The sequence below is a fragment of the Perna viridis genome, chromosome 10, assembly GCF_037379345.1.
Source record: "Perna viridis isolate PV_CMFRI_1.1 ecotype Kerala chromosome 10, ASM3737934v1, whole genome shotgun sequence".
In the NCBI taxonomy this organism is placed as follows: Eukaryota; Metazoa; Mollusca; class Bivalvia; order Mytilida; family Mytilidae; genus Perna; species Perna viridis.
The window spans coordinates 574,153-600,175 of NC_142454.1; the positions used below are offsets into that span (position 1 = coordinate 574,153).

At 34.2% G+C, this 26,023-nt stretch overlaps 2 protein-coding genes and 1 pseudogene across 4 annotated transcripts; 2 read left to right on the forward strand and 1 right to left on the reverse strand.

The window, feature by feature from the left end:
* Positions 1 to 16: 16 nt before the first annotated feature.
* Positions 17 to 24,958, reverse strand: LOC148604049 (deoxycytidylate deaminase-like). Of its 3 annotated transcripts, none has more exons than XM_088550017.1 (5): positions 24,877 to 24,958; positions 8,060 to 8,174; positions 5,278 to 5,419; positions 2,300 to 2,513; positions 17 to 1,744 (listed from the first exon to the last, which is right to left on the reverse strand). In XM_088550017.1, the coding sequence occupies exons 1-5, from the start codon at positions 24,918 to 24,920 to the stop codon at positions 1,642 to 1,644; spliced, it is 618 nt and encodes a 205-aa protein (XP_088406143.1). In that variant the 5' UTR covers positions 24,921 to 24,958; the 3' UTR covers positions 17 to 1,641. The 3 variants fall into 3 exon arrangements, with proteins under 3 accessions (XP_088406143.1, XP_088406145.1, XP_088406144.1); XM_088550019.1 differs by lacking the exon at positions 24,877 to 24,958 and adding an exon at positions 24,593 to 24,713; XM_088550018.1 differs by lacking the exon at positions 24,877 to 24,958 and adding an exon at positions 9,827 to 9,963.
* On the forward strand, positions 207 to 1,118 carry LOC148604050 (glutathione S-transferase kappa 1 pseudogene; annotated as a pseudogene).
* Positions 8,877 to 11,184, forward strand: LOC148604051 (uncharacterized). Its single transcript, XM_088550016.1, has one exon. It carries the CDS (start codon positions 9,039 to 9,041, stop codon positions 10,782 to 10,784), a length of 1,746 nt encoding a protein of 581 aa, XP_088406142.1. The 5' UTR covers positions 8,877 to 9,038; the 3' UTR covers positions 10,785 to 11,184.
* Positions 24,959 to 26,023: the final 1,065 nt, after the last annotated feature.

Below are 26,023 nucleotides of genomic sequence, written 5' to 3' on the forward strand. Positions count from 1 at the left end.
CACATACATAAATGTGTTACAGGAAATAAGTATATTTTATTGAATTAAAGACCAAACACTGATCTATCATCAACAGAAAAAAAACAATAAAAGAAATAAACATGAAATTGTTACATTATCATGACCAATCAGTATTACAATATTAAATCAGAGATATCAAGAAAGACATTTTTATTTCCAGATAAAATAATGACTACCATGGTTAGATGAAAATGAAAACAAATCCTGCCAAGATAGTAGTTGAGTTATTCTATGATGTAGTATCTCCCTATGCATGGATAGCATTTGAAGTGTTACTTAGGTACAGACCAATATGGACCTCTATGGACTTAAAGCTAAAGCCAGTCTTTCTTGGAGGCTTAATTCATGAATCAGGGAATAGATCACCAGTGTTTGTGCCAAATAAAGGTAATTATAACTTCAACAATGATCTACCAAGGCTAGCTAAGTACTATGATGTGCCAATTAAAGTTCCAAAGAACCCATCTATTGTAATGTTTGAGAAGACATCATTAACAGCTATGAGATTTCTAACAGCAATGAATCAAGACCACCCAGACTACACTGAGCAGCTATCAAGGGAGCTATGGTTTAGAGCATGGAGTAGGGATCAGGACATTTATACAAGAGAAGACTTCTTTGAAGCTGCAAGAGATATAAACATTGAACAGATCATTTATGAAAATGCTTTTGGACAGATTAAAGATGACATAATCAAATCAAAGTTGAGGGCAGTGACAACTGAAGCACTGAATCATGGAGCATTTGGTGTACCTACTATAGTAACTCATGTTAACAATAATCCAGAAATAACATTTGGATCCGATAGGTTTCCTATTCTAGCTATGATAATGGGTGAAGAATGGAAAGGACCAAACCCTCCAATCAAATAACCATTTGACTGAAATCATCAACTAATGATTCAATTCAATCATAGACAAGTACTAATGTACTAAGTTGTATGAATCAGTGGAGTCAATTGTACTCCTAGCTTGCAAAAGTACAAGGAGGTAGACCATAAGTTTCACTGAAATTTGTTTCTGAACCTAATTAGAATGTTATGTATCATAATATTGCTACCTTTAATGTAATTATATAATAAAAACATTGTTCACTTATTTATTATTCTTACTGATTGTATACATGTTCATCTCATGGTAGAAATTTAAGGTTTCAAACACTCAATATGGAAATTTGAACTTCTTCCAGGGTTGTTCTCACAATGCAATCCTGCAGGCCAACAATATTTTTTTGTTTCTCAGGCCCTCCAACATCTCTTTTGAGTGGGTGTCATTATGCATTTTATTGCCTTTTCAATAAAATAAAAGCAAAAATGCATTTCCGTCTTAAATATTAGTTCAGGTTAGGAACAATGTAAAAAAGAAACGCCTCCCTCCTTCATTGGTTTTCATGAAAAATGGGATGAGAACCAAGGAATTAAGTTTAAATGACCTTAATATTGTTGATTTGATACAATAATAACACCCAATGATTTATTCTACCGTAGCGGACTTAGCAAGATTCTTTATATCCCCTCATCAATACAAAATATTATTTGTTGAGTGTTTCATTTAAGTTCAAACCATATAATAGTCAATTTATTTTAACAATATAATCTCATATCACAGGAGTTATGTCCTTCTATGACTTGTCATTAGATTTCCCATTCAGTGCCTCAGAAACTTGAATGTTCTCAATCACAGAAAAGTCTATCATAATCTGTTGCTTCTTTGGAATGTACTGTCTGAAATCAAAGTTAAAAGTTCAACTTGTTCTAACAAAACCCTAAAATAAGTCATGATATCTCCCAAATTTTTTTTGTTTTTTTGGTGACCTTGAAGGACTAAGTATGTGCTGAGTTCAGTGAAACTCCATTCAAGCATGTTTATCATAAGATGACAGAGTAGCATTGTCTTATTCTTTTATGACTATGTTGGCAAGTAGAGGTGACATACAATGTTGTGATGATATCTCTACTCATTTACAAACTAATTCATCAATGCTAAATTTGTACGTCTATTTTTTTCTAATGTATTATAATAAGCTTTTTTGCAAACGTACATTATAAGTGACCAATCAATAAAAGTTCTCATAATCCTGAAGAAATATTGCTGCTCGGGCGTTAAACCCCAACAATCAATCAATCATAATCCTGAAGAAAGAAATTATCTATTTGATTTTGGAATAGGTCAGAGAATTTTTAGTGCCATACCTTATACACATTTTGCCCAATTCTTAGATGGAGAAGTATTTAACTAGATTAGACAATGAAGGAATGTGTCCTTTTAATATACTTTACCTGTATTTAACACCTGCCATATCCATCATTCTCCGTGATGCCTGAAATTCAGGTTTGTCCCGATATTTATCTGAGTAGTACACTACTTCCTTTATACCAGACTGAATCACTACTTTAGCACACTCATTACAAGGAAACAGAGCCACGTAAATCGTACAGTTCTTCACATCAGCTGAGTTCTTGTTTAGTACAGCATTTAGTTCTGCATGGCAAACTGGAAAGTAAAAATTTGATAAAACAGTTGAATCAAACCTTTTGATTTTATCTATTGTACACTCTAAGTAACCAGCAGACCTTTTCACAAAAAAATCATTAGTGAAAAATTTATTGAAAGTTATGACATCATAATACTCACATATATAATACAGTAAAAACCTGTCAAACTGGATTCCTGAGAATATTAATAACCTATGTTAAACCAACTTATTTCCTGATCTATTTTCACTAATGTCGCAAGCAAAAAAAATTCAGGATTTAAAATCCAATAAAAAATACCTTTATTGTGGATGAACAGAATCTAAGTTACAAAAATAAAAAAAATATATCAAAATATTATACTGGAATGTGAAAACAAAGTGGTTCATAAAATGTGATGAGAAAGCTGGTGATACTGTATTTAAGAAGCATTAAATGAGAACTAATACTTCTAGTATATAGATTTTTCTAGTTTTTCTAAACGATGACATAGAATGAACATACTTTAGAACATAGGTCACCGAACTTGATTTTGAGACAATGATCTGTAATAGAGGCAATTTTTTACTGCATTTTGTATGGATTATGTAGAGAATTTTAATTATTTTGGAAACAATATTAAAACTGGCATATCAATTTTCTTCAAAATTCAAATAAAAGCATTTAACTGACATTCTTTCATATTTCAAAAAGAAAACTGGGGTCACTAAAATCTTTTGCTTGTAATTTTAAAAAATCTAAACTTCCCATTACATTTCTATAGAACATTTTCCAACCATCTTCCCTCTGAAAGAATTTTCCTGCCAATTATCTCCCCTTGAAAGATGCTTCCTACAATTCATGTTTGTAATTTTACCATACAAATTTCTCTGCCAAAAATTTTTTCAAAATAATTTAAACTTGTTGTTTTTACATCATTTTAAACACTATAAGTTCATTGAAAAAAATACACACACACACACACACATATATATATATATATATATATAGGTCTAGAGTGCTGGACTTAGTGCAGGCGGTGTTGCCATAGATGTCAGTGTTACGAGTTCGAGTCCCACGGAGGGAACGACCAAAAAATTTGCATCGCAAATTTGACAGTTCTAACATCATTGGAAATTTTTCAGACCTTTCTATACGTTTACATATCTTTCCTGTATCAATTTGATCCGATGGAGCAGTGTAGCGAATGGAGTCGTCTCATTCTGAGACGTTTATATATATATATATATATATATATCTTTCCTGGGGCAACGGTCCTGGCATTCCGTAGACCTAGGAGCCTAGTAAGAGCAGAGATTTCATCTCAGCCCAAACAAAATACAATGGGCCAGTGTTGACCATGTGGAGATAAGAGATGTAAGACCTGTACCCAGATGCTGCACACCAAAATGTTTAAAGCTACTGCACTGGAAAGGAATTTGCCATTTTTTGCAACGTGACTTGCAAAACCGAAAATACCATATACCTACTCCAGTGCCGATGTGGTATGCAGTACGTTGGCGAAACAGAACAACCTTTCAACAGGCGTATGAATGGTCATTGCAGTGACTACAAATGCAAACCAGACCTCCCTCTAAGTCGCCATCTTAGATCCGCTGGACACACCCAGGAGGATCTCTACAACATTGTTGTTATGATTATAGAACATAATAAAAACTGGTCAAAATGTAAGAGTATCTCGGGAAAGCTTTTGGATGAAGAAATTGCAAACAACTTCTCCAGATGGAATTAACGAGAAAAAATAATTCATGTTTAGGTCTTGGTCTAAGGCTGGTACAGCATTACTTGCTGTACATCAATACGCCGTACTACTATATTTGGACTTTTTATTTTTTTTAAAATTGTTTTCCACAGTTAATTGTAACTTTGATAAAAAGACCCTCTTTGTTATTTTCATACAGGCCCCTTATCAGTTGCTTATGTGAGCCTTTGATAAAGGTACAATCACCCACAACCTATGCGATTCAGCTTCTGAATCTGTTTTGATCTTGAACTTTGTGAGTTTTATGCTCGTGAAGTTTCGTGAGTTTTATGCTCATATAGTTTTATGCTGAGGAAGGATATCAGTTATCCGAAATATTCAATTTATTTAATATATATATATATATATATATAAAGGTCTGAAAAATTCTGATGTCATAGCGGTACGAGTTCGAGTCCCGCGGAGGGAACGACAAAAAATTTGACAGTTCTAACATTGTTGGGAATTTGTCAGACCTTTCTATACGTTTATATATCTTCCCTGTATCAATTTGATCCGATGGAGCAGTGTAGCGAAAAGAGTCGTCACATTCTGAGACGTTTGTATAATATTGATTTGTTGTGACATGCATCATTGATTTGATCCTCTAGGATAGATAATAACATCTAAAATGAACTGTCCCGTACTACCATACATCGTGTACTAAGTTACAGACCTAGATTAATCCTACGAGGAGGAATGACACGGCCAGCGAAAGCTACATTTTTATATAGCCTAGCTGGCCGAGTGGTCTAGAGTACTGGACTTAGTGCAGGCAGTGTTGCCATAGATGTCACAGCGATACAAGTTCAAGTCCCGCGGAGGGAACGACAAAAAATTTGCATCGCAAATTTGACAGTTCTCACATCGTTGGGAATTTTTCAGACCTTTCTATACGTTTATATATCTTCCCTGTATCAATTTGATCCGATGGAGCAGTGTAGCGAATAGTCGTCACATTCTGAGACGTTTATATATATATATCTGTATGATTTCGCAAGATGTCAGAAAAGAATGCTCCATGTAATAGGCATGATCTTACCATAGAGCTGTTTACTTTGTAAAATGTCATCATTCTCTCCAATCCGCCCCCAAGGCATCAAGTCATCATGGCAACCAATAGGCATCCCATTATAACCAATACCAACTATCTTGTTTTCCTCATTTACAATACAAGCACCAACCTGTGAAATCATGACAGGATTCATTTTTAAATTAGACAAAAGGATGCCGTGCACCCCATATGGATACACTTATTGAGCCAAGACTACCCTAGAAACATATTTGACACAGAAGATGCCCTCACACATGACAGATTGACACTTAAGCAACACATTAAATTAATGTAAGCAAGGAAAGCTCTATCACATCACTCAAGTTGCTGCAAGTGCTTTCAAACAAAACATAAGAATAAAAAAAATGAAAGGGAGCTTACAAGTATGGATATACACTTTTCCAAGGTTTCATTTTAATTGGTGGAGGTGATTTTTTATAGTTACTGTGCAATAAAAAGCTTCAATGAGTGCAGCATGATACCATCCCAGCCAGTTGTACACTGTTCACTCAGGGTAAGTGTGGACACAATATAAGTTTTTGACATACTTAAATGTAGGAACTTACAGTTCATTATAATGGACAAAACTGGTTCGGATACAATATTGCACAATATTTTGAAATTCAATTTAAGTAAAAAGATCTGCTTACAGGGTGCTTATTCTCTAAATAGATCATGATAAAAAGTCAATTTGTTTCATATTTCTTAAACCCCTTGCAAAGAGGAACGAAATACAAAAAATCAATAAAATAAAATGGAAATTTTAAAAATATGTAGTGTTCCAAAAACAGTTTTGACCCCTTGTTACTCAAAAACTGAGAAATATTCAAATACTGATTGAAAAATGGTAATATGGACTTACAAAAAAAATCCAATTAACAAAAAAATAAAACCAAAAAAAATAAAATAAAATGGACCAAATATAAAAAAGTTGATTTTTAGGGTGCGGCCCAACTCTGGCCCCACAAAGACTGAAAATTCTAACTGCTATTTAAAATCTGTTAAATATTTGCAACACAGAATTTCATAAGAAACAAATTTAAACAAGAATTGTCAAAATTGAATGAAAAATAAACCTTAACTAAGTCAACTAAATTAATAAACACCTATTTTACCCCTTTTTTTGCAGAACAATAGAGGCAAGTGACCCCATTTTAAATAGCAGTCTTCCCCTAGTAGCAAAATTTCGTGACATTTTGTTCACTACAACTCAAGTTAACACACTTAAAAAGAAGAAATAAACAATGAATTGTGAGGACGACAACAGCATCTAGGCATAATATGACCACATTTTTGGGGGGTTGTATAAAAACTGGGAAACACACTCTTTTAATGAATAAAGGTCTGTAACTTGAAAAATTGGAATAAAAGAATTGGAATTTTTCAAAAAAGTAAAGGGAGCTTACCACTATGAATACATACACTTTCCCACAGTTTCATTTTAATTGGTGCAAGCATTTTGGTGGTATCTTGCAAAAATTGTGAGATCTATGAATGGACAGACAGGGGTAAAATAGTATACCCCCAAACTTATAGTTGCAAGGACATATAAATGGTTGGATGATTTTTAACTGAAATCACAATCATAATAGGACTACATGTATTTTTATTATAATGAGCACCTTACAAATTTGCATAAAAATATACAATTGCAATAAGCAGGAAGTGTTTGTAGAAGAAATTCAACATACAGGTATAAATGGCACAATTATAATTAATTAACTGCTATGTAGAGTACTGCTTGATACAACCACAGAATAGTTGGGACAAACTTGATGCAGCTCTCAATTATGTTTGACACAACATATGATTCTGACCAAAATGAAATGGTTAAAAAAAAATTATATTTGGAATTAGACATGAGAAATAAGTAATATTGACAAAGTTGAAGCAAATGCTTTTTTCCCCCCTAAGAGACCCTTAACTCCTAAAAGGTGAGGAACATAACACTTATTAATACACTATAACCTTCCTTTTGAGGTATAAAACCTGGTAGTTTCATAGAGATTCACACACTTTTACTCAAGTTATTGCTAGCAAATCAGAATTTTTTCGCTTGCCTGTTATTCCTTCATGGTTGTGGTCATAATTACCAGCTGGACTTCGGTGACTTGGAACCTTTATACATTGTAATACAATTTCAGAGATCCATACAAATATACTTCAGCTAAGTTTTATAAAATGTTAGCTTCTGGCCCATGTTTGGTCCCTAATCCAAACAATTAGGGATAAAACCTCTTTCTTATGTGGTATGAAACCATGCAGTAAAATTTCATACCCATACACCCATACATGTGTTAAAGTTAAGAAACAAGGAAAATGAAAAAATGCATGTTTTTGGCCCATTTAAGTCACTAAATCATTAATGGTTATGTCATAAGCCCTAAAATCAAGCCAAGTATGACTTCTATGGTATAGACCATTGTAGAACAACATACACTTATACTTGACTTATGGCCACATCACTTTCAATTAAAGCAGATTATCATATAATACCTAGCTGGCTTGTGTTAATTTATGTACGGTTGTTGTTCAAATTTCAATTTCAAATATTATACCATTTAAAATTTTTATTTTAATTCCTGGTGATTGGAAAAGGGAAAAAGATGCAAATGACCAAATCAATCCTTTAGACAAGTTTCAATATATGAAGATATGTTAATACTACAAATTTTAGTATCATAACTTTCTTTGAGTCCTTGGATCTTTACCTCTATGTACTATGCTTAACTTACTTAAGTCCTAAGTCTCAGTACCTTGCTGAACCTACCTGAGTTCTAGGATCCTTACTTCTCTGAGCAGACAGAAAAGCTATGGCCATAAAGTAATCTGGCCAATCAAGATAGTTCTCTCTTTTCTTATGATGTGCAGGAGTGCTCACCTTGCTGACATGAAAAAATAAACAAATATGGTTTATATAAAATTATACACTTAATGTAAAGAAGTGAATTAAATCTGGCAAACACAGATATTCCCTCAGTGTTTTTTTTTTCAAAAGCACATGTACCAGTAAATAAAAATCATGGTTAGTTAAATCCTAAGCATGTTTAATACTTTATAATTTGCATAATTAACAGGTAGTCACATCTGCCTAATTAACATTTCTGTTTTAACCAGTATATATACCAGTGAAGTTGACATTATCAGGTTTGGCCTTTCAAGGATTCTTTTCTACTGTAACTATCTCAAAGATGTAAAATTGCTGAAATTTTCATGAGAAATGATATGTCATAAAACTTTGAAGCCCTGCCCATGTCAGTTTATTTGTTTGTTATAGAACTTCCAAACTTTGAAGTCCTGCCCATGTCAGTTTATTCATTTGTATAAAACTTTCAAACTTTGAAGCCCTGTCCATGCCAGTTTACTAGTATTTGAAGTTGAATTATTTCAATGATAGATGTCAATAACATAAAGAAGTTGTATACACATAGGAACCTTCAAGAGCAGTATTTTTATTTTTATGTAGGATAAACATGAACATCACAATATCAAGCACTAGTAATCCACTTTTGATTGAAGGTGTTTTATTTACTGTTCAGGTATACGCTTATCAACAATAAAAAATAATAGTACACTTTTAAACATTAAACCAATAATTCACATATCTAGTGTATCGATCTTTAAATTCCTCTGTGTAAGAAACACAATCTCAACTAATTATGCATTTGAATAACCAGGAAGTATACTTAGCAGACATCATATACCAACAATTCTAGAAAGATCAACTAAGGAAAGAAATTAAATTCAAAATGGCAATGTCAAAATCATTCAGGACAGCCCAGGAAAGTGTTCTTTGTGGTTTATGTGAAACCGAATCAAAGTTGACATATAAATGTCTCGACTGTAAACTTTTTATGTGTGATAAATGTAGTGAGAAAGTTCATCCTAAGTTCAAAAATGCAAATCAACACAAAATTATAGGCATTAAAGAAGTTGGACAGACAGAATCTATGGAAAAAATTTGTCTAGACTTCAGCAACATTCCATGCGAGGCTCATTCTGAACAATTCTGCTGTCTTTATTGCACTACCTGTGAGAAAGTTGTGTGTTCAAAGTGCATTCCAAAATACCACACTGGGCATTCATTTACAGAGATAGAGAATTTCTACACAAAAATGTTGGAAAAGGTAAATAACACCATTTACAAGTTGGAAGCTCAGGATCAAGACTTGCAAAAGGATGAAAAGAAAATTGCAGAAATAAAAGAACACAAGAGAAATTATTCTAGTCTTCTAGAAGGTATTGAAATTCACAAAGAAGCTCTGATAAAAGAAATTGAATGTCAAGCCAAATACCTCTCTAGTAGTGTCAATGAACTAATAAATAGTACTGAAGACTTTGTTACCTGTGAGAGCAAAAATATTTCAATGAAGAGACAAACATTTGTTGAGTCAAAAACTAAGCTTGAAACAATAAAAGATACTAGTAATGCTTCTGATTTTTTTAGCTGTGTTCCTTCAATTTTAGAGCAGTTGCAAAGTAAAATCATTATTAGTAGCATATACAGCCAGCCACCATTAGTAAAGTTTATACCAACCTACAAACAATTTCCAAGAGACATGATGGGGTCATTAGAACATGCTCCTGCAAAGCCTCAACAACTGTTTAGGAGTATACAACTGTTCACAAAGAGGACATTTAGTACAAACTTTCAGTGCTGTCATTCAATTGCTATATGTTCCAATGGATCATTTTTCATTGTTGGCTCAATTCCAAAAGAACAATTTTTTTCATTAGAAAATATACAATTAACTAACAATACTCTGAATGTTATTTATTCAAACAAATTTCCTGTGATTACTGATGTTGGGATAATGAGTAATAAAATCTTGTTGGCTGACAGGACTCCAACCTTGAAACTCATCAATGTATCAACTAAAGAAGTAAGTGCATCAAAGTACTATGCTGGATCACTTCTAATAATAGCATTTCACGTCACTGATGAACAGAAAGTTGTGTTAGGTGCAAGAAGTCCAGGGGATATTTTTCCTGTTCAAGGGAAAAGAGTTGTGATTATAATGGATGCAAATGGAAACAAAATAACTGAATGGGAATACAACCAGCATGGTGAGAGAATTTTTTCTGCACCACGGCCTTCAGCTAGTTTGAATAATGGAAACATTTTCATTCTGGATTACTTACCTAGCAGCGACAGAAGCAGAATTCTTATACTTTGTCCCTTAGGTAATGTCCTGAACACCTATTTTGGCCATTCTGATATAAATGATGAAGAAAACCCATTCACTCCAGGAGGCATGACAAGAACAACATCAGACAATATTCTTTTATGTGACATGGACAATCATGCTTTACATTTGCTAAGCAGTGATGGTACTCCACTCACATATTTTATAACTTCTAAAATTGGTATTGAATATCCTTACTGTATAACATTAGGTAATCATCCTACAATTCTTTATATAGGCTGCACCTCACATAAAGACAGTACAGAGAAAACTAAATTGTTTGAGGTCGACTTTTCACAATCATATTAAGAGGTGGAACATGCATAAAAATTGCTTCTGCTGCAAAAAAAATTCATCGATTATATTGAAACAGGGTATAAAGCTTTTCTAGGGAAAAAATGCGAGACGCTTACAAGCAATCAATGAAATTGAAAGTACAAATGAAATTTAAAAGCCTTCCAATGAATTTTTAATCAAATAATTCTCAAAACGGTTGCTGAGAAACCAGGAATGTGAAATTTAACCACACATATCTCTTCACACTGAACACTTTTACTCTATTTAAGAATTTGACAAAACCTAACATAATTGGAAATTCATGCTAAAAACTGCTGTCTAAATCTTTTATTTTTATAAAAAAAAAAAAAAACATGTCTGTTCATGGACTATCATTTTGTGATACTCTAACAAATAAACATTCCAACTTTCATTGAATTGCTTCACAGTAGTATTATTAAAAATGAAAAGAAAAAAATGCCAAAAACTGCAATTACTCCAATATGGGTTAAAGATTTCACAAATATTTGACCACAGATAGATCTAATTATGGTTGACATTTTTACCCTGTCAAATTTGGAATTACCTAACAGTTTTGGAAATACATGCAAAAAACTGCTGACTGACCCCTATATTCTATAGATTAACAATCTTACATCAGTCCTAGGCAGAATACCATAAAAAACATTCAGGTTGCACTATACAGATGAGACTGAGGTGCACTGTTTCATACACAAAACTGACCTGGTCTAATTTTGTAAAACTTAAAAATAAAAGGTGAAACCTGGTGGAAATATTGATTGTGGGTAGTACAGCATTCATACATAAATAGATGCAATACTTATGAAGGTAAAGAGGTGTAAATGCATGCTTTAAGCTATCTGGAAAGATTCAGGTCCTTACCAGATTGGGTTCTTTTCCCTGCATCAACTGGCTGTTTTTCAAAAATGCAAAACTTCACACAAACTTTAAGAATTAAAATCATGAACAAATGAGCTGAAAAAGGTACACATTTTATTTGTTCTTTAACAATAATACCATACCAGCTTACTTTTTCTGGCAGTCTTAAGGTGCCTGATATTTCAGAAAACCTGTTTTTGGACAATGAATTTACGGAAGGCACCCTTTGTTATGAAAACTGATATATATTTTTATTATGTTACCATGGCTACAGATTTTCATGACAAAATAGAAAATAATATTTATCTTTTTTTCATGGATCTCCATAATGTATGGTTTTGAAAAACATATACTTTTTACAGGAAAAAAATTGTTGGATTTGCTTGTTTAAGTGTCTCAATATTGTTTTATTTCTACAAATTGTCATGTTATCTGCAATGTCCTATCTATATAGTGGAATTCATACCAAGTTTGGTATTAATTGGTCAAGTAGGAGAAGATTTTTGAAAGTAATAACATTAAAAATAGAAAAAAAAACAAAAAAAACAAGAGGCTCCCAGGAGCCTGAATAACTCATCTGGTTGAATTTTGCCTTCCAAGGGCAATAAATTAAACATGAAGTTGTCCAACAATTTTGACTCAAGAAAACTTTGATAGTATTTATCATAAGGATCATTTCAGTAAATGAAAGTCTAAATTTATCATAGTTTTCAAGACACTGAAAAAAAAAATCTGTCATTTTCCCTTGTCAAGGGCAATAACTCTTATAAGAAGGTGTCTGACAAATTTTATGCCTGAAGACTTTTGTAGTCCTAAAAATAAGGATCATTTCAGGTATTGAAAGAATTTGGCTAAACCTAACAGTTTTGGAGATGTATGCAAAAAACAACTGTTTGACCCCTGTGTCCTATTTTTAGTAACTGGTGTCATGTTTTTCGATGGATAAAAAAAAAACCACTTCAATTCTATGCAGAAAACCCCAAGGAACATATATACCAAGTCAGTCCTTTCCTTTAAAATTCTCAATGACTAGCCCGAATAATACAGGACTGCACAAGATTCAACTAGCCCACAACAAAAAATGTACACACCATTTGGCAATTTCACTAGCCCGAATCAATTTTTACTAGCCCTGGACTTTGTTTCAATTTGTAAAATAGTGTCAGAGGAGAAGATTTTTGAAAGAAATAACATCAAAAAAATAGCAAAAAAACGTTGAAAAAAAGGCAATAACTCTGACATGGCTGAACGAATTAAAATGAAAATTTGACCACATATAGATCTTATCATGTTGAACACTTTTACCCAGTCAGAATTGGGCTTAACCTAAGAGATATATGTGAAAAACTACTGTCTGACCCTTACGTTCTATTTTTATTAACGGTGGCCATGTTTTTCGACAGATCAAAAATCCCCATTACAGTTCTATGCAGGATACCCCAAAGAACATTCATACCAAGTTTGGTTCCAATTGGTCAAGTAGTGTCAGAGGAGAACATCAGGTGATGGCAATAGCTAAAATGGCCTTTGGCCAGGTAAGCTAAAAAGTCCAAAAGGGCAATAAAATTTGAATTAGCCCGACGAACTGGGCTAGTAATTATTCTGATGGGTACCAAATTTCATGATGGCTGCCAGATGGGTTAGTAAAAAACTTTTCTTTTACAATTTAAATTCAAATTCTTTACTGGCAAAAACACAATTATAATAATTGGCAAAGGACCAAGTTTCATAATGATAAACAAAGTATAACATGATAACGCATTACATCAGTGTTACAGATCAGACAAAGCCTTTCATCTATTGGTATTGAAAATGTCTACCCTTTCAGATTTCAAGGCTATGAGCACCAAGTCGAATTTTACTAAATGTAGATCTCTGATTTTTTTACATAAAATATCCATGTAATAAACATGTTTATTGTTAAAGTAAATACTTTTGAAAAATGTAAGCTTACGGGCATTTGATATCAGTGATGCTTACTCCTGGATAGATTGATCAAAATTTCTTTGTTTAATACATGCTAGAAGATGTTTAAAGGAGCATTTATTCTCAATAATGTAAGAGAAACCAAGTTTTTGTATGTATAATTAGACCTTGTTAGTCCAAGAATTTTCATTTTCAGTTGCTTTGAAAAGCTTGTATGCCAAAGTATTTTCTTACGATAAGAGACAATTCTGAAATTTGATACCCGAAACATTATTTTTTACTGCATTGGATATCTGCAAAGTTCAGATCTGCAAGCAACATTTGATGTTTTACAGTAGACTCCAAGAATTTCTTTTAGAAATTTTGGATGAAAATTTTCTACTATAACACTATTGGAAGGACTTATGGCTACCCCCAGTATTTCATTACAGTATAAGGGTGGGCTTGTCCAACTCACTGTTTTACTTTAAATAATGCCTTTTTAGCCTTTTCTATCAATAAATATACAGCTATATCAAATTTACCATTAAATTGAAGTTTAACTCCTAAAAAACAACATTTTGGTACTGTTTGAGTAACATTAGAATTATATGTAAACTCATTTAGATAAGATCTATTGTTGGAATTAAAAACAACTTCAGATTTGGAAACATTAACATGTAATTTTCAATTACCTCAATATTTACTGATTACATTAAGAGATGTTTGTACATCCTGCTTGCTTTCTGACAATAACACTATATCATTAGCATATAAAAGACAGTTGACACCGGTACTACCTATATTTACAGGATCACAATTATGTTTTCTCAACTCTTCGACTGTATCATCAATAAAGATATTAAAAAGGGCTAAAAACATCCCTTTGTTTAACTCCACATTCTGATCTGAACGTAGTGCTTAGACCCTTTGTGAATTTTATTCTATTTGTTGTATTAAGATACACAGAAAAAATAATCCGAAATATTTTCGGAGGGGTTAACAGAACATCTGTGTTTCCCCTTTGATAAAAATAGCAACATTATTTTTAGCCGACCAAATGGAAATTGTTATCACTATTTCTGGAAGCTATTGATTATCTTTCAATAACAGTGGAAGCAATTATGGTCAAATGTGCAACTCATGTTGGAATCTTGGTTACGTTACGTTTGCAGATAGCATAACTAAGGCAACATTGTATATCAGTAATATGATTAACCTAAAAAGATTCAGCAAAGTTAGTTTGACCTATTGTCATGTAACAAACACAAAAAAAATGGCAAAAGAATAAAAATGATGGTAGGTAAGAGCCTCCCTCATAAACTTTTGAAAATTGTTCCAACTTAAACACATATCTATATTATATACAATATCAAATGGTTATATTGGTATATACATCAGGAAAATATCCATGCAGAATGCCTTGGGTAGAGGGTCGTTCTGCAGGGCATTTCACATCTAAAAAGCCCTTAGCTATTTTGGTATATGAAAAAAGTTTTAACCTCTGCACTTTGTTCAAGTGAACTATGCAATGTGGTTGTTTATCATTCTACCGTTTTCCATAGGTCATTATACAACTGTGCTATATTTTCAAGCACTATGTGGTCAAAAAATGTCTAAGAACTTATTAATTATTGCAAATATCATGGACTGATAACTTGTGGTATCATTTGACTGGTACAGATCAAAATATGTAACCTGTTCCTCTATCAACTTTTCCCTGTACCCAAAAAATGTTTTGCCAAATTATTCATTATTTAAGGAATGTTAAGTTCTAAAAATTGCATGAAATATTAAAAAGTCTATTTCAATGCATAGTCATGAAAATAATGTATATTTTTCTAATATTTTTTGTTTGACGGCTTTTCTGTCTTCAAAAGGTAAAATTGTTTAACTGGAAGTTACCTAACCAAACTAATAGTAAACTATTCTCACTAAAAGCACTAAAAAACAGAATCTTATGCAATTTTTAACTTTTCGTCCTTGAAAATTTGAATAGTAAAGAATTCTAAATATTTTGTTTTTGGGTACAGGAAATTTTGTTGAAAAATTATGTGTTAAATCATGAAAAACACTCAATTTGTGATCCTCACTGGTGATCCTGTCAAGAAATTTTTTGGGGGGCCCCTAAAGCTCTGAATCTGCCACTGCTTGCCCTTCATTCTGTACATTCTGTACCTTTTCAAAACAGAAAATTGAATAAAAATCAAATATTCAAAAAACATTAAAAATCATTGATTTCAGCCATCATCAATCTCTCATATTCATTAGACTGCCAAGGATTGTTAACTCTGTATGAGAGATTGAGCCATCATATCATTTTGTAAATGTGAACAAACTTTCAGCTGAAAATATCAAGTATAAACAATGAAGAAATAAGCAATAGTATTTTGGTACTGGGTCAAGGAAAGTTTGTACGTCTCCTTGTCATTCATTCTTTCCATAAGGTCAGAATTTACAATCACAGTAATTTTTTTTTTAACATTTTGTGACCCAGTGCACAGGGACAATCGTAGACTTTAGTAAGATGGCAGTGAAAGTGGAACATATTTATTTTTACATTACAATTAAGAGGCAGACAGATCTTATTTGCTGGCAACTCTAACTCACTCTGGTGTACTGTAAGTCTAGCCTCTTTGTTCCACAATCCAGAGAAAATACATGAAAATACTAATGAGTCTAATTATTGATTTTGAGATAGGGATATGAAAATGCAAATGCAATGAAGTGTAGAGCTACTCAGACTTGTGAAGATAGCAGATCAAAATAAAACAAATCTAAATTTCTAAAAATGAAAAATATGAAATGAGTGAAATGTAATCATAAAAAATATCAGCTTGTCCACATACTCCTCAGCAGAAATGTCCCATGATAAGGAATCACTATGTGAAGGATACCAAATCATCAGATTTATTTGGAAAGCCAACAGTAGCTGAGATTAGTTTAAACAGTAGCAGAATTCTGGCTCTTTTAGACACAGGATCCACCGAACAACAATATAAGTCATACTATCGAGAACATCTGGCTGAATCAACACCTCTTGAAGAATTTGAATAATATTTTGGAAATAGAATGTGCTGAAGGTACTTCATTGCCATATTGTAGATATGTTGAAGTAACCATCAAGACACCTGGTGATAGTAACAACCAGTATGTACCTGCCTTATTTGGAACTAGTATTTTGGACCATATAATATTAATGAGGAACATGGTGAATTCCAACTTTTGACAACTATGACAGACTAGCTATTGCAAGAGCTCAGCAACATGTCATATTGTTACCAAATAGTTCTACTGATATTGAATGTTATTCCTTATCAACAATTTAATTCTTTTCTACAGTCCTCTACACGGACTGATTTAAAGGACAGAGATATACAGCAATCACTTACAACTTGTAGATACAAGGACAATCCAACAGCAAAAGTATGGAACACCAACAACAGCACAATTGTAATACATCACAAAGTAATTGTATGTGAATAACAAACAGTAATTATAGAGAAGGCACCGCAGGTTACAATTGAAGTACAACCAGTAATTATAGAGAAGGCGCCGCAGGTTACAACTGAAGTACAACCAGTAATTATAGAGAAGGCGCCGCAGGTTACAACTGAAGTACAACCAGTAATTATAGAGAAGGCGCCGCAGGTTACAACTGAAGTACAACCAGTAATTATAGAGAAGGCACTACAGGTTACAACTGAAGTACAACCAGTAATTATTGAGAAGGCAGGTTACAACTGAAGTACAACCAGTAATTATAGAGAAGGCGCCGCAGGTTACAACTGAAGTACAACCAGTAATTATAGAGAAGGCAATACAGGTTACAACTGAAGTACAACCAGTAATTATTGAGAAGGCAGGTTACAACTGAAGTATAACCAGTAATTATAGAGAAGGCGCCGCAGGTTACAACTGAAGTATAACCAGTAATTATAGAGAAGGCACTGCAGGGTACAACTGAAGTATAACCAGTAATTATAGAGAAGGCGCCGTAGGTTACAACTGAAGTACAACCAGTAATTATAGAGAAGGCGCCACAGGTTACAACTGAAGTATAACCAGTAATTATAGAGAAGGCGCCGCAGGTTACAACTGAAGAACAACCAATAATTATAGAGAAGGCACTGCAGGTTACAACTGAAGTACAACCAGTAATTATAGAGAAGGCAGGTTACAACTGAAGTATAACCAGTAATTATAGAGAAGGCGCCGCAGGTTACAACTGAAGTATAACGTTACAACTGAAGTATAACCAGTAATTATAGAGAAGGCACTGCAAGGTACAACTGAAGTATAACCAGTAATTATAGAGAAGGCGCCGCAGGTTACAACTGAAGTACAACCAGTAATTATAGAGGTTACAACTGAAGTATAACCAGTAATTATAAAGAAGGCGCCGCAGGTTACAACTGAAGAACAACCAATAATTATAGAGAAGGCACTGCAGGTTACAACTGAAGTACAACCAGTAATTATAGAGAAGGCAGAATACAACTGAAGTATAACCAGTAATTATAGAGAAGGCGCCGCAGGTTACAACTGAAGTATAACCAGTAATTATAGAGGTTACAACTGAAGTATAACCAGTAATTATAGAGAAGGCGCCGCAGGTTACAACTGAAGTATAACCAGTAATTATAGAGGTTACAACTGAAGTATAACCAGTAATTATAGAGAAGGCGCCGCAGGTTACAACTGAAGAACAACCAATAATTATAGAGAAGGCACCGCAGGTTACAACTGAAGTACAACCAGTAATTATAGAGAAGGCAGGTTACAACTGAAATATAACCAGTAATTATAGAGAAGGTGCCGCAGGTTACAACTGAAGTATAACCAGTAATTATTGAGAAGGCGCCACAGGTTACAACTGAAGTATAACCAGTAATTATAGAGAAGGCACTGCAGGGTACAACTGAAGTATAACCAGTAATTATAGAGAAGGCGCCGCAGGTTACAACTGAAGTACAACCAGTAATTATAGAGAAGGCGCCGCAGGTTACAACTGAAGTATAACCAGTAATTATAGAGGTTACAACTGAAGTATAACCAGTAATTATAGAGAAGGCGCCGCAGGTTACAACTGAAGAACAACCAATAATTATAGAGAAGGCACTGCAGGTTACAACTGAAGTACAACCAGTAATTATAGAGAAGGCAGGTTACAACTGAAGTATAACCAGTAATTATAGAGAAGGCGCCGCAGGTTACAACTGAAGTATAACCAGTAATTATAGAGAAGGCGCCGCAGGTTACAACTGAAGTATAACCAGTAATTATAGAGAAGGCACTGCAGGGTACAACTGAAGTATAACCAGTAATTATAGAGAAGGCGCCGCAGGTTACAACTGAAGTACAACCAGTAATTATAGAGAAGGCACTGCAGGGTACAATTGAAGTATAACCAGTAATTATAGAGAAGGCGCTGCAGGTTACAACTGAAGTACAACCAGTAATTATAGAGAAGGCACTGCAGGGTACAACTGAAGTACAACCAGTAATTATAGAGAAGGCACTGCAGGGTACAACTGAAGTATAACCAGTAATTATAGAGAAGGCACTGCAGGGTACAACTGAAGTAGCAGCAAAACTCATTTAACAGATTAATATTACAAAGCGTGATTTAACAGAAACTCAATGAAAATTGGAACAGACCTAATAGTCATCTATGATATACTTAGTAAAGAAGATCCTGATGAAGGCCATACTAACGAAGTTAAGCACCAAATTGACTGATCCCTCATCATTTAAACACAGGTACTGGAGAATACCGCCATCCATATATGGTGAGGTCAGAACTCACTTACGCCAACTTTTGGACATTGACATTATTCACCCTCCTTTTTCATCCAATTTAGTATTGGTAAAAAAAAAGAATGGATCTTTAAGATTGTGTGTGGATTACCGCCAGCGCAACTTACAAACTAAGCCAGACTATTATGCTTTACTATGTATTAAAGAGTTACTTGACAGCTATGTTCAAGGAACAAGTTTTTCTCAGTTGTTGATATGAAGAGAGGATACTAGCAAGTGGAAATTTTGGAGGAGCACAAGAAGAGGACTGCCTTTTCTGTTTGACCCTTTGGCTTCTATAAGTTCAACCAGATGCCATTTGGACTCACCATCTCACCTGCTACATATCAACATTTAATGGAGGATTGTTTAGCTGATTACAACTTGAAGATATGCTGCATATTTATTTCTGACATCACTGTGCAACATCTAGAAAATCTACGTTTAGTATTTCAGCGTATCAGAGAAACCAACTTAAACTTATCACCAATCAAATGTGAGTTCTTCAACAGGAAAGTGAAGTATGCTGGGCATCAGAAGGAGTAGAAGTAGATCAGGAGCAGGTAAATAAAGTCATCAAATGGCAAAAACCTACAACACATGAGGATGTGTGGTGTTTCCTGGGTTTTGTAGGTTGTAACTGTAGATTTATTGAATCATTCGGCAGGATCAGCAAAGGGTTAACAGGTTTACTACCAACACTTACAAAGAAAACGAAAACTGAAAAGGAAGAAAAACCAAAGGCAACCAAACAATGGACTTGGGGTGAAGACCAAGATATTGCCTTTGAAACAGCACCTCATCTCTGCACCGATATTAGGATTTGTTGATAGTTCACTTCCTTACTAACTACATAAAGGTGCAGGGTGGTTCTATATCAAGAGCAGCAGGGATAGAAACGTGCAACCCGTGCTTTGAACAAATTCTCCACACAAGAGAGTTTTTTGCACTGAATTGGGCCATTTGTGACAAGTTCAAGGACTATCTCTATGGACAGTCATTTGTAGTTCTCACTGACAAAAACCCGATCACATATGTTCTTACCACTACCAAGTTAGACACAACAGGACATTGCTGGTTGGCAGCACTGGCAGCTTTTGGTTTTTGAAATCAAAAACAGACCATCAAACACAATGCAGATGCACTTAGCAGACTTCCCATTTCCATGGAATCGGTGAAAGCCATTTGTAATGGGGCTGCATCAGAAGCATATATGGAGAACTTGCCTTTGTCACTAAATGTAGTCATTGAGGATTTGGGATCTGAAGGGTGTTGGTGTTGGCAACTTTATTGATTGGGACAAAGTACGATATTTGTCACATGATTAAGTAGTTACTGGAGGATATTAAACCCACAAGGAAGGATATAGGATCCAATCCTTTATGACTAACGTGATGACTTTTCATTCAAAATTGTCAACTTTCCTTTCATCTGTTGCAACATCCCTTCAGCACCTGCGTAAGGAGTGTTCATATCACAACTCATATGTTATGCCAGAGCTTGCCGAAACTACGCAGACTTTTTGTATCGCGCTGGAACTCTAACAAATAGGCTTCTGGAACAGGGTTATGTTGCTACAAGATGGAAGTCATCACTACAGAAGTTTTATGGTCCTCATCATGAACTCATGGATCGTTATGGTGTACCCATCTGCACCATGAAAACTGATTTATTCAACAGTTCATAGTTTTCCTTTCCTCATTTATCTACCCCCGACTTGACTTTTTATGAGCAACTCGGCGAGTGTTTCTAGAAAAGTAGAGGACGCTTACCCTACCGGTGCACCTGGTCCATGCCCCCAGTTTTTAGTGAAGTGCGAGTTACTCATTTACTTTTGTTACTTTGTATGTATGATTTTAGTTACTTTATGTTCTTTGTTGTGTATGTCTGTTTTCCATGTCTGGTCTTTGTCCCTGGATTACATTCTTTTGATTATCGCTGTAAACTTGGTTCCCTTGGTTACTCTTTGCTTAAGCAGTTTGTTCACCTGGGACTAATTGATGGTGTTATCAACATGTTTCATTCATTTGTTTTATTAAACCTTGAGTATGAAGAATGTCTGACCTGTATGTTATAGATGTACAAATGTATGTCTGGTACCTAAAACAAGTGGCAACAAACAGAAACCGCTACCCTGTCTTGAGCAGCTGAGTTCACTCTAGAACTAATGCATGTCATGTAGCTGATTGTAATATGAGTTTCTTCATAGTGTTGTTCTATGTTTCTTCTATGTCTAATAATTTTGTCTGGTTTTGTGTTTTGGACTTCAAAATTCAAACCTCCTTAAGGCTTTTAATGTTTAGTTGTTAAAAACTATCAGTCTAAAACTATCAGTTTGACACTGGACAAAGACTGAGGGATAAAAGGCTCTTGAATATGATCTGTTTAAGTTGTAATTGAACCTGCACAAGAAAAATCTAATTATTTCATGTACAATTACTTTAAATCTAAGAGAATGTTTAAAGAACTTTATTGTAAATGTTTTTCTGTCAACTTCTTCATGATTAAGCTCAAAAGCTCCATAAGTACAATCAGTCTATTTGGAAGTGCTGTCACGAGAGATTTGCTTTCTTGGTGACAGCAATTATATTTTAGTGCCACGATACTCATGTGCTCATCATAAGTAATATGCTTGGATTAACGTGATATAAATCAGTCTCCTATTCAAACACTATTGTGACCTGGTTTTAAACGTACTTTTGGTTTTACCGAAATATCAATATTATACCGGAAATTGGCGGAAATTACCGATTTTGTTAATTTTGGAAAAAAAATGTATTAGGGTCGTGAGAAAAAATTAGGGTTGGTCGGGAAACCCGAAACAAACATTTTTTTTGGCCTTAACATAATGTGACGTAAAAATGTATGGGAGAGAACCTCACTAATGTTGTATAACTTATGTCCAATCCTGTTGCTGATATTGTAGTAAATAAATGTGATTAAACTATGGTTAACTGTTTATTTCGTGTTTGAAGGACACAGTATGTACAGATATAGTTTACCAGGTTATTGATTAGCCATTGATTTGTAGGGGTCGAACTTATTTGTGGTGCAATCACAAATTCTGACTTTTTTGTAACAAAGAACAAGGGCGTGCGTGTGTGGATCAAACATCATCAAAGTCAGTTTACTAACATATTCAAATCTGCTCAACATTCCATATGGTATAATATTCCTTTTATAAATTCGCCATTGTGATTTACAGCACACCCTTAAAACTCTTGTATTCAAAATTAGATTCATATTTTAACATTGATCTTCATCATACAATAAAACAAACAGAACTGATTAATGGTATGCTATGTAGGAAACATTCCTCATTGAGGTCAGATGATAACAAGTAAATGTACGCGTGACCAAGAATTTCACCTTTGCACCAGAACCAGATTAAACAAAAACAAAAGTGGCGGCCGATGGCCCTTGTCTTCCATCCATTCCTTAAGTAAACTAGCACTTACAACCATGAATTCATAATACCTTTTTTTCTCGTAATATTGAATATTCAGGCTATGTGTATAGAAACAGAACTTGCCCATCCATTGTCATTCTGAAATTTCTCAAAGGCTTCATTTTTTGACCACCAGAAAAGGAGTTACGCAGAACTTCAAAACAGTAATTCCATGACTCCTGTTCTTTATAGAAGATAAAGAACCTACCATAGGAGAGTTCTTCATGATGTAATCACTTACCTATGATTTGGTTTTGGTTGGCAAAAAATCCATTGAGTGGCATGGGGCATCAATTTTAAATCATAACTTTTTCGTATTTTAAGATAATTGAAAAATTCTTTTGGTTACCTACACTGCCAATATAGCTCTTTTTATCCATGGAATTTAAATAAATATTCAGTGATTAGACTATATGAGCATAAAATTTAAAAAATAATTTTAAATATAAATATCATTTCAAACTTATATTTCAAGTCAATGAGTTATAATTTCACATACACAATGTGAATTATTTTATTTAAATGAAATATTTTACAGAACCAAAATTTGATATATACTGCTGTACCCTCTTTCCAATATATAACTAGTTCCGATGTATCATTAATAATCCTTTTTGTACGAAACTGATTACATGGGCTTGGGTCAGAGATCAGAGATTGCCGACACTGAACCTGGCCTGTTTCATGAGATCAGATTGCTGGTATTCGAGCCAATCCCGGTAATTTTCAAGTTTTAAGTTCAACATAGAAAATTTCCAACTTTTCCCAAACCTCTGTATGCCATATTATTTAATCCCTCTTAGAAATGTAGAAAATACAAATGAAACCAATCAATCGATATTGATTTATCGTCTGCCATTTGTTTAGCTTCCCAAACAACAATCATGTGACCAAAATATGTAATGTGTCATACAAAAAAATCTATGGAAAGCCAGATTAACATAAAATGAACATTTTCTGAGGATTTGACAAATTAAAATATCAAACGTTTTTTCCCTCATCTTAAAAATATTCAACTCAGAAGAATTAAAAGGAAATTAATAGATTACAGTATTTAACAAAAGAAAAAGTTCACAATGAACAAATTTAAGCTAATTTGGGATATTTTCTCATTTACAGATATCTAATAGAGTAATCAAGGGAACCAAGGTTATTGCGGTAATCAAAAGAACATAATCCAGGGACAAAGACCAGACATGGAAAACAGATATACACAACAAAGAACATAGAGTAACTAAAATCATACATACAAAGTAACAAAAGCAAATGAGCAACTCAGAATCCACTAATAACCAGGAGCATGAACCAGGTGCACCGGTAGGGTAAGCGTCCTCTGCTTTTCTAGAAACACCCGCCACGTTGCTCATAAAAAGTCATGTCCGGGGTAGACAAACTAGGAAAGGAAAACTACATGTATGACCCGTTGAATAAATCAGTTTTCATGGTGCAGATGGATACACCATAACGATCCATGAGTTCATGATCACAACCATAAAACTTCTGTAGTGTTGACTTCAATCTTGTAGCAACATTACATTAGATTTCCATTCACAGGTGTAATAATTAAATAAAGACATGCACATGACATAATTTACAGAAGTGGAAAGTCGAATGTCTGAATTTTATTTTTTAAATAACATTAATGTCGTATGGTTAGATCGGTAAATCGATCAGCAGAATATCATTTTGACCAACGGAATGGGGGTACTCCAGTATAAAACAAAAGTTATAATGTTTTGAAAGTAATAGGAATTCTGATCATGAAATTGTCAATTGTTTATTTACCAACCGATTTGACACTTAATGATATGCAAATAAGTAAATATGACATCAGTCATGAGATTGGCAAACTCTCCTATTTAATACGGGTTACACATTTGGGTCCGTTTCACCGTCCGTGCGAGACCCGTAACTGGCGTAAGACTATAACGTTAAAAAAAAAACTTTATAATGTGGTCCGTTCCCACAATCCACCAGATCTTGCTTTATTCAAGTTCTACACGCTGATCAAGACTTATTGTGCTTACTAACAGAAGAATCTTAAAAATTAAGCTTTGCACGTCTGTAACTTACCATTTATTAGAAATTTCACTACAGATTGTTGTGTCGGAAGACATTGTTTGTATTTGCGCGGGAGAAGGCAATTTTCTCGGGCGTTTTCTGTATTTTATATGAAAGGTTTGGATATTCCGAATTATGGACATCTCGGACCACCAAACACTCGGACCATGTCTCCGGACCACTCGGCCCGTGTTTCAGGACTAATCGGACGGTGTTTCAGGACCAATCGGACCTAGGTACACCCCGAATTTTTGTAATCCGTACCCGTACCAAATTCTATCTATCTATCTTCATATTTCCGCACACCGTCATTATATTGACTATTACATGCCGTTTGCACGCATGGCTACCATTTATAATGGTAGGGATGTTTATTTCTGGTTCTATCAGGCGCGTAGCTGCCGTTAGGCAAAAAAGCTTTTGCCTGCACTTAATTTTGCAATTTTTTTTTTATTTTTTGAGATAAAATACATCCAGGAGAGACATAAATGATGCTCCGAAACGCTATCTCCGCGGAGCTTCGGAGGGGGGGGCTTTGCTCTGCTTAAGGCCCCCAGACCCCCAGCCGTAATTTTGCCTACACTTCAATTTGGCCTCAGCTACGCGCCTGTCTATTGTCGAATGGTACAAGTAGATTTGTTTGGTATATTGCCAGTCTAAGGCTAATGATCTTATAAAAAAACAACTAGTCTCATCTGAATACGTCTAAGCTGTAATGTTGGCCATTGCAGATGTTCTAGCATGTTTGAGACAGAACTGGTGTTATGGTATATGTTACAAGTGAACCGAGATGCTCTGCGTTGGACCATCTCTATTTGGTTGATTTGTTTTTTTTATTATGTGGGTCCCAAACGCAGGCGCTGTCTTCAAGCTTGGGTCGTCCTAGTGGCATGTATGCTCTTTCTTTTACTGTTTTTGATGGTGCTTTGAGGTTGCGTCTTAAGAAGTTCAATTGTCTGCTTGCATTTGATGTTATATTGTCTATATATGTTTACTCCATTTTAGATCTGATTGTATAGTTATTCCTAGGTATTTAGTAGATGTTTCTGTTTTCAGTGTATGCCCATGAAGGATGTAGTCATAGTCAACTGGTTTCAGTTTTGATGAGATTCTGATGATTGAACATTTGTCGGTGTGCAACGACACTAACCAGTCTTTT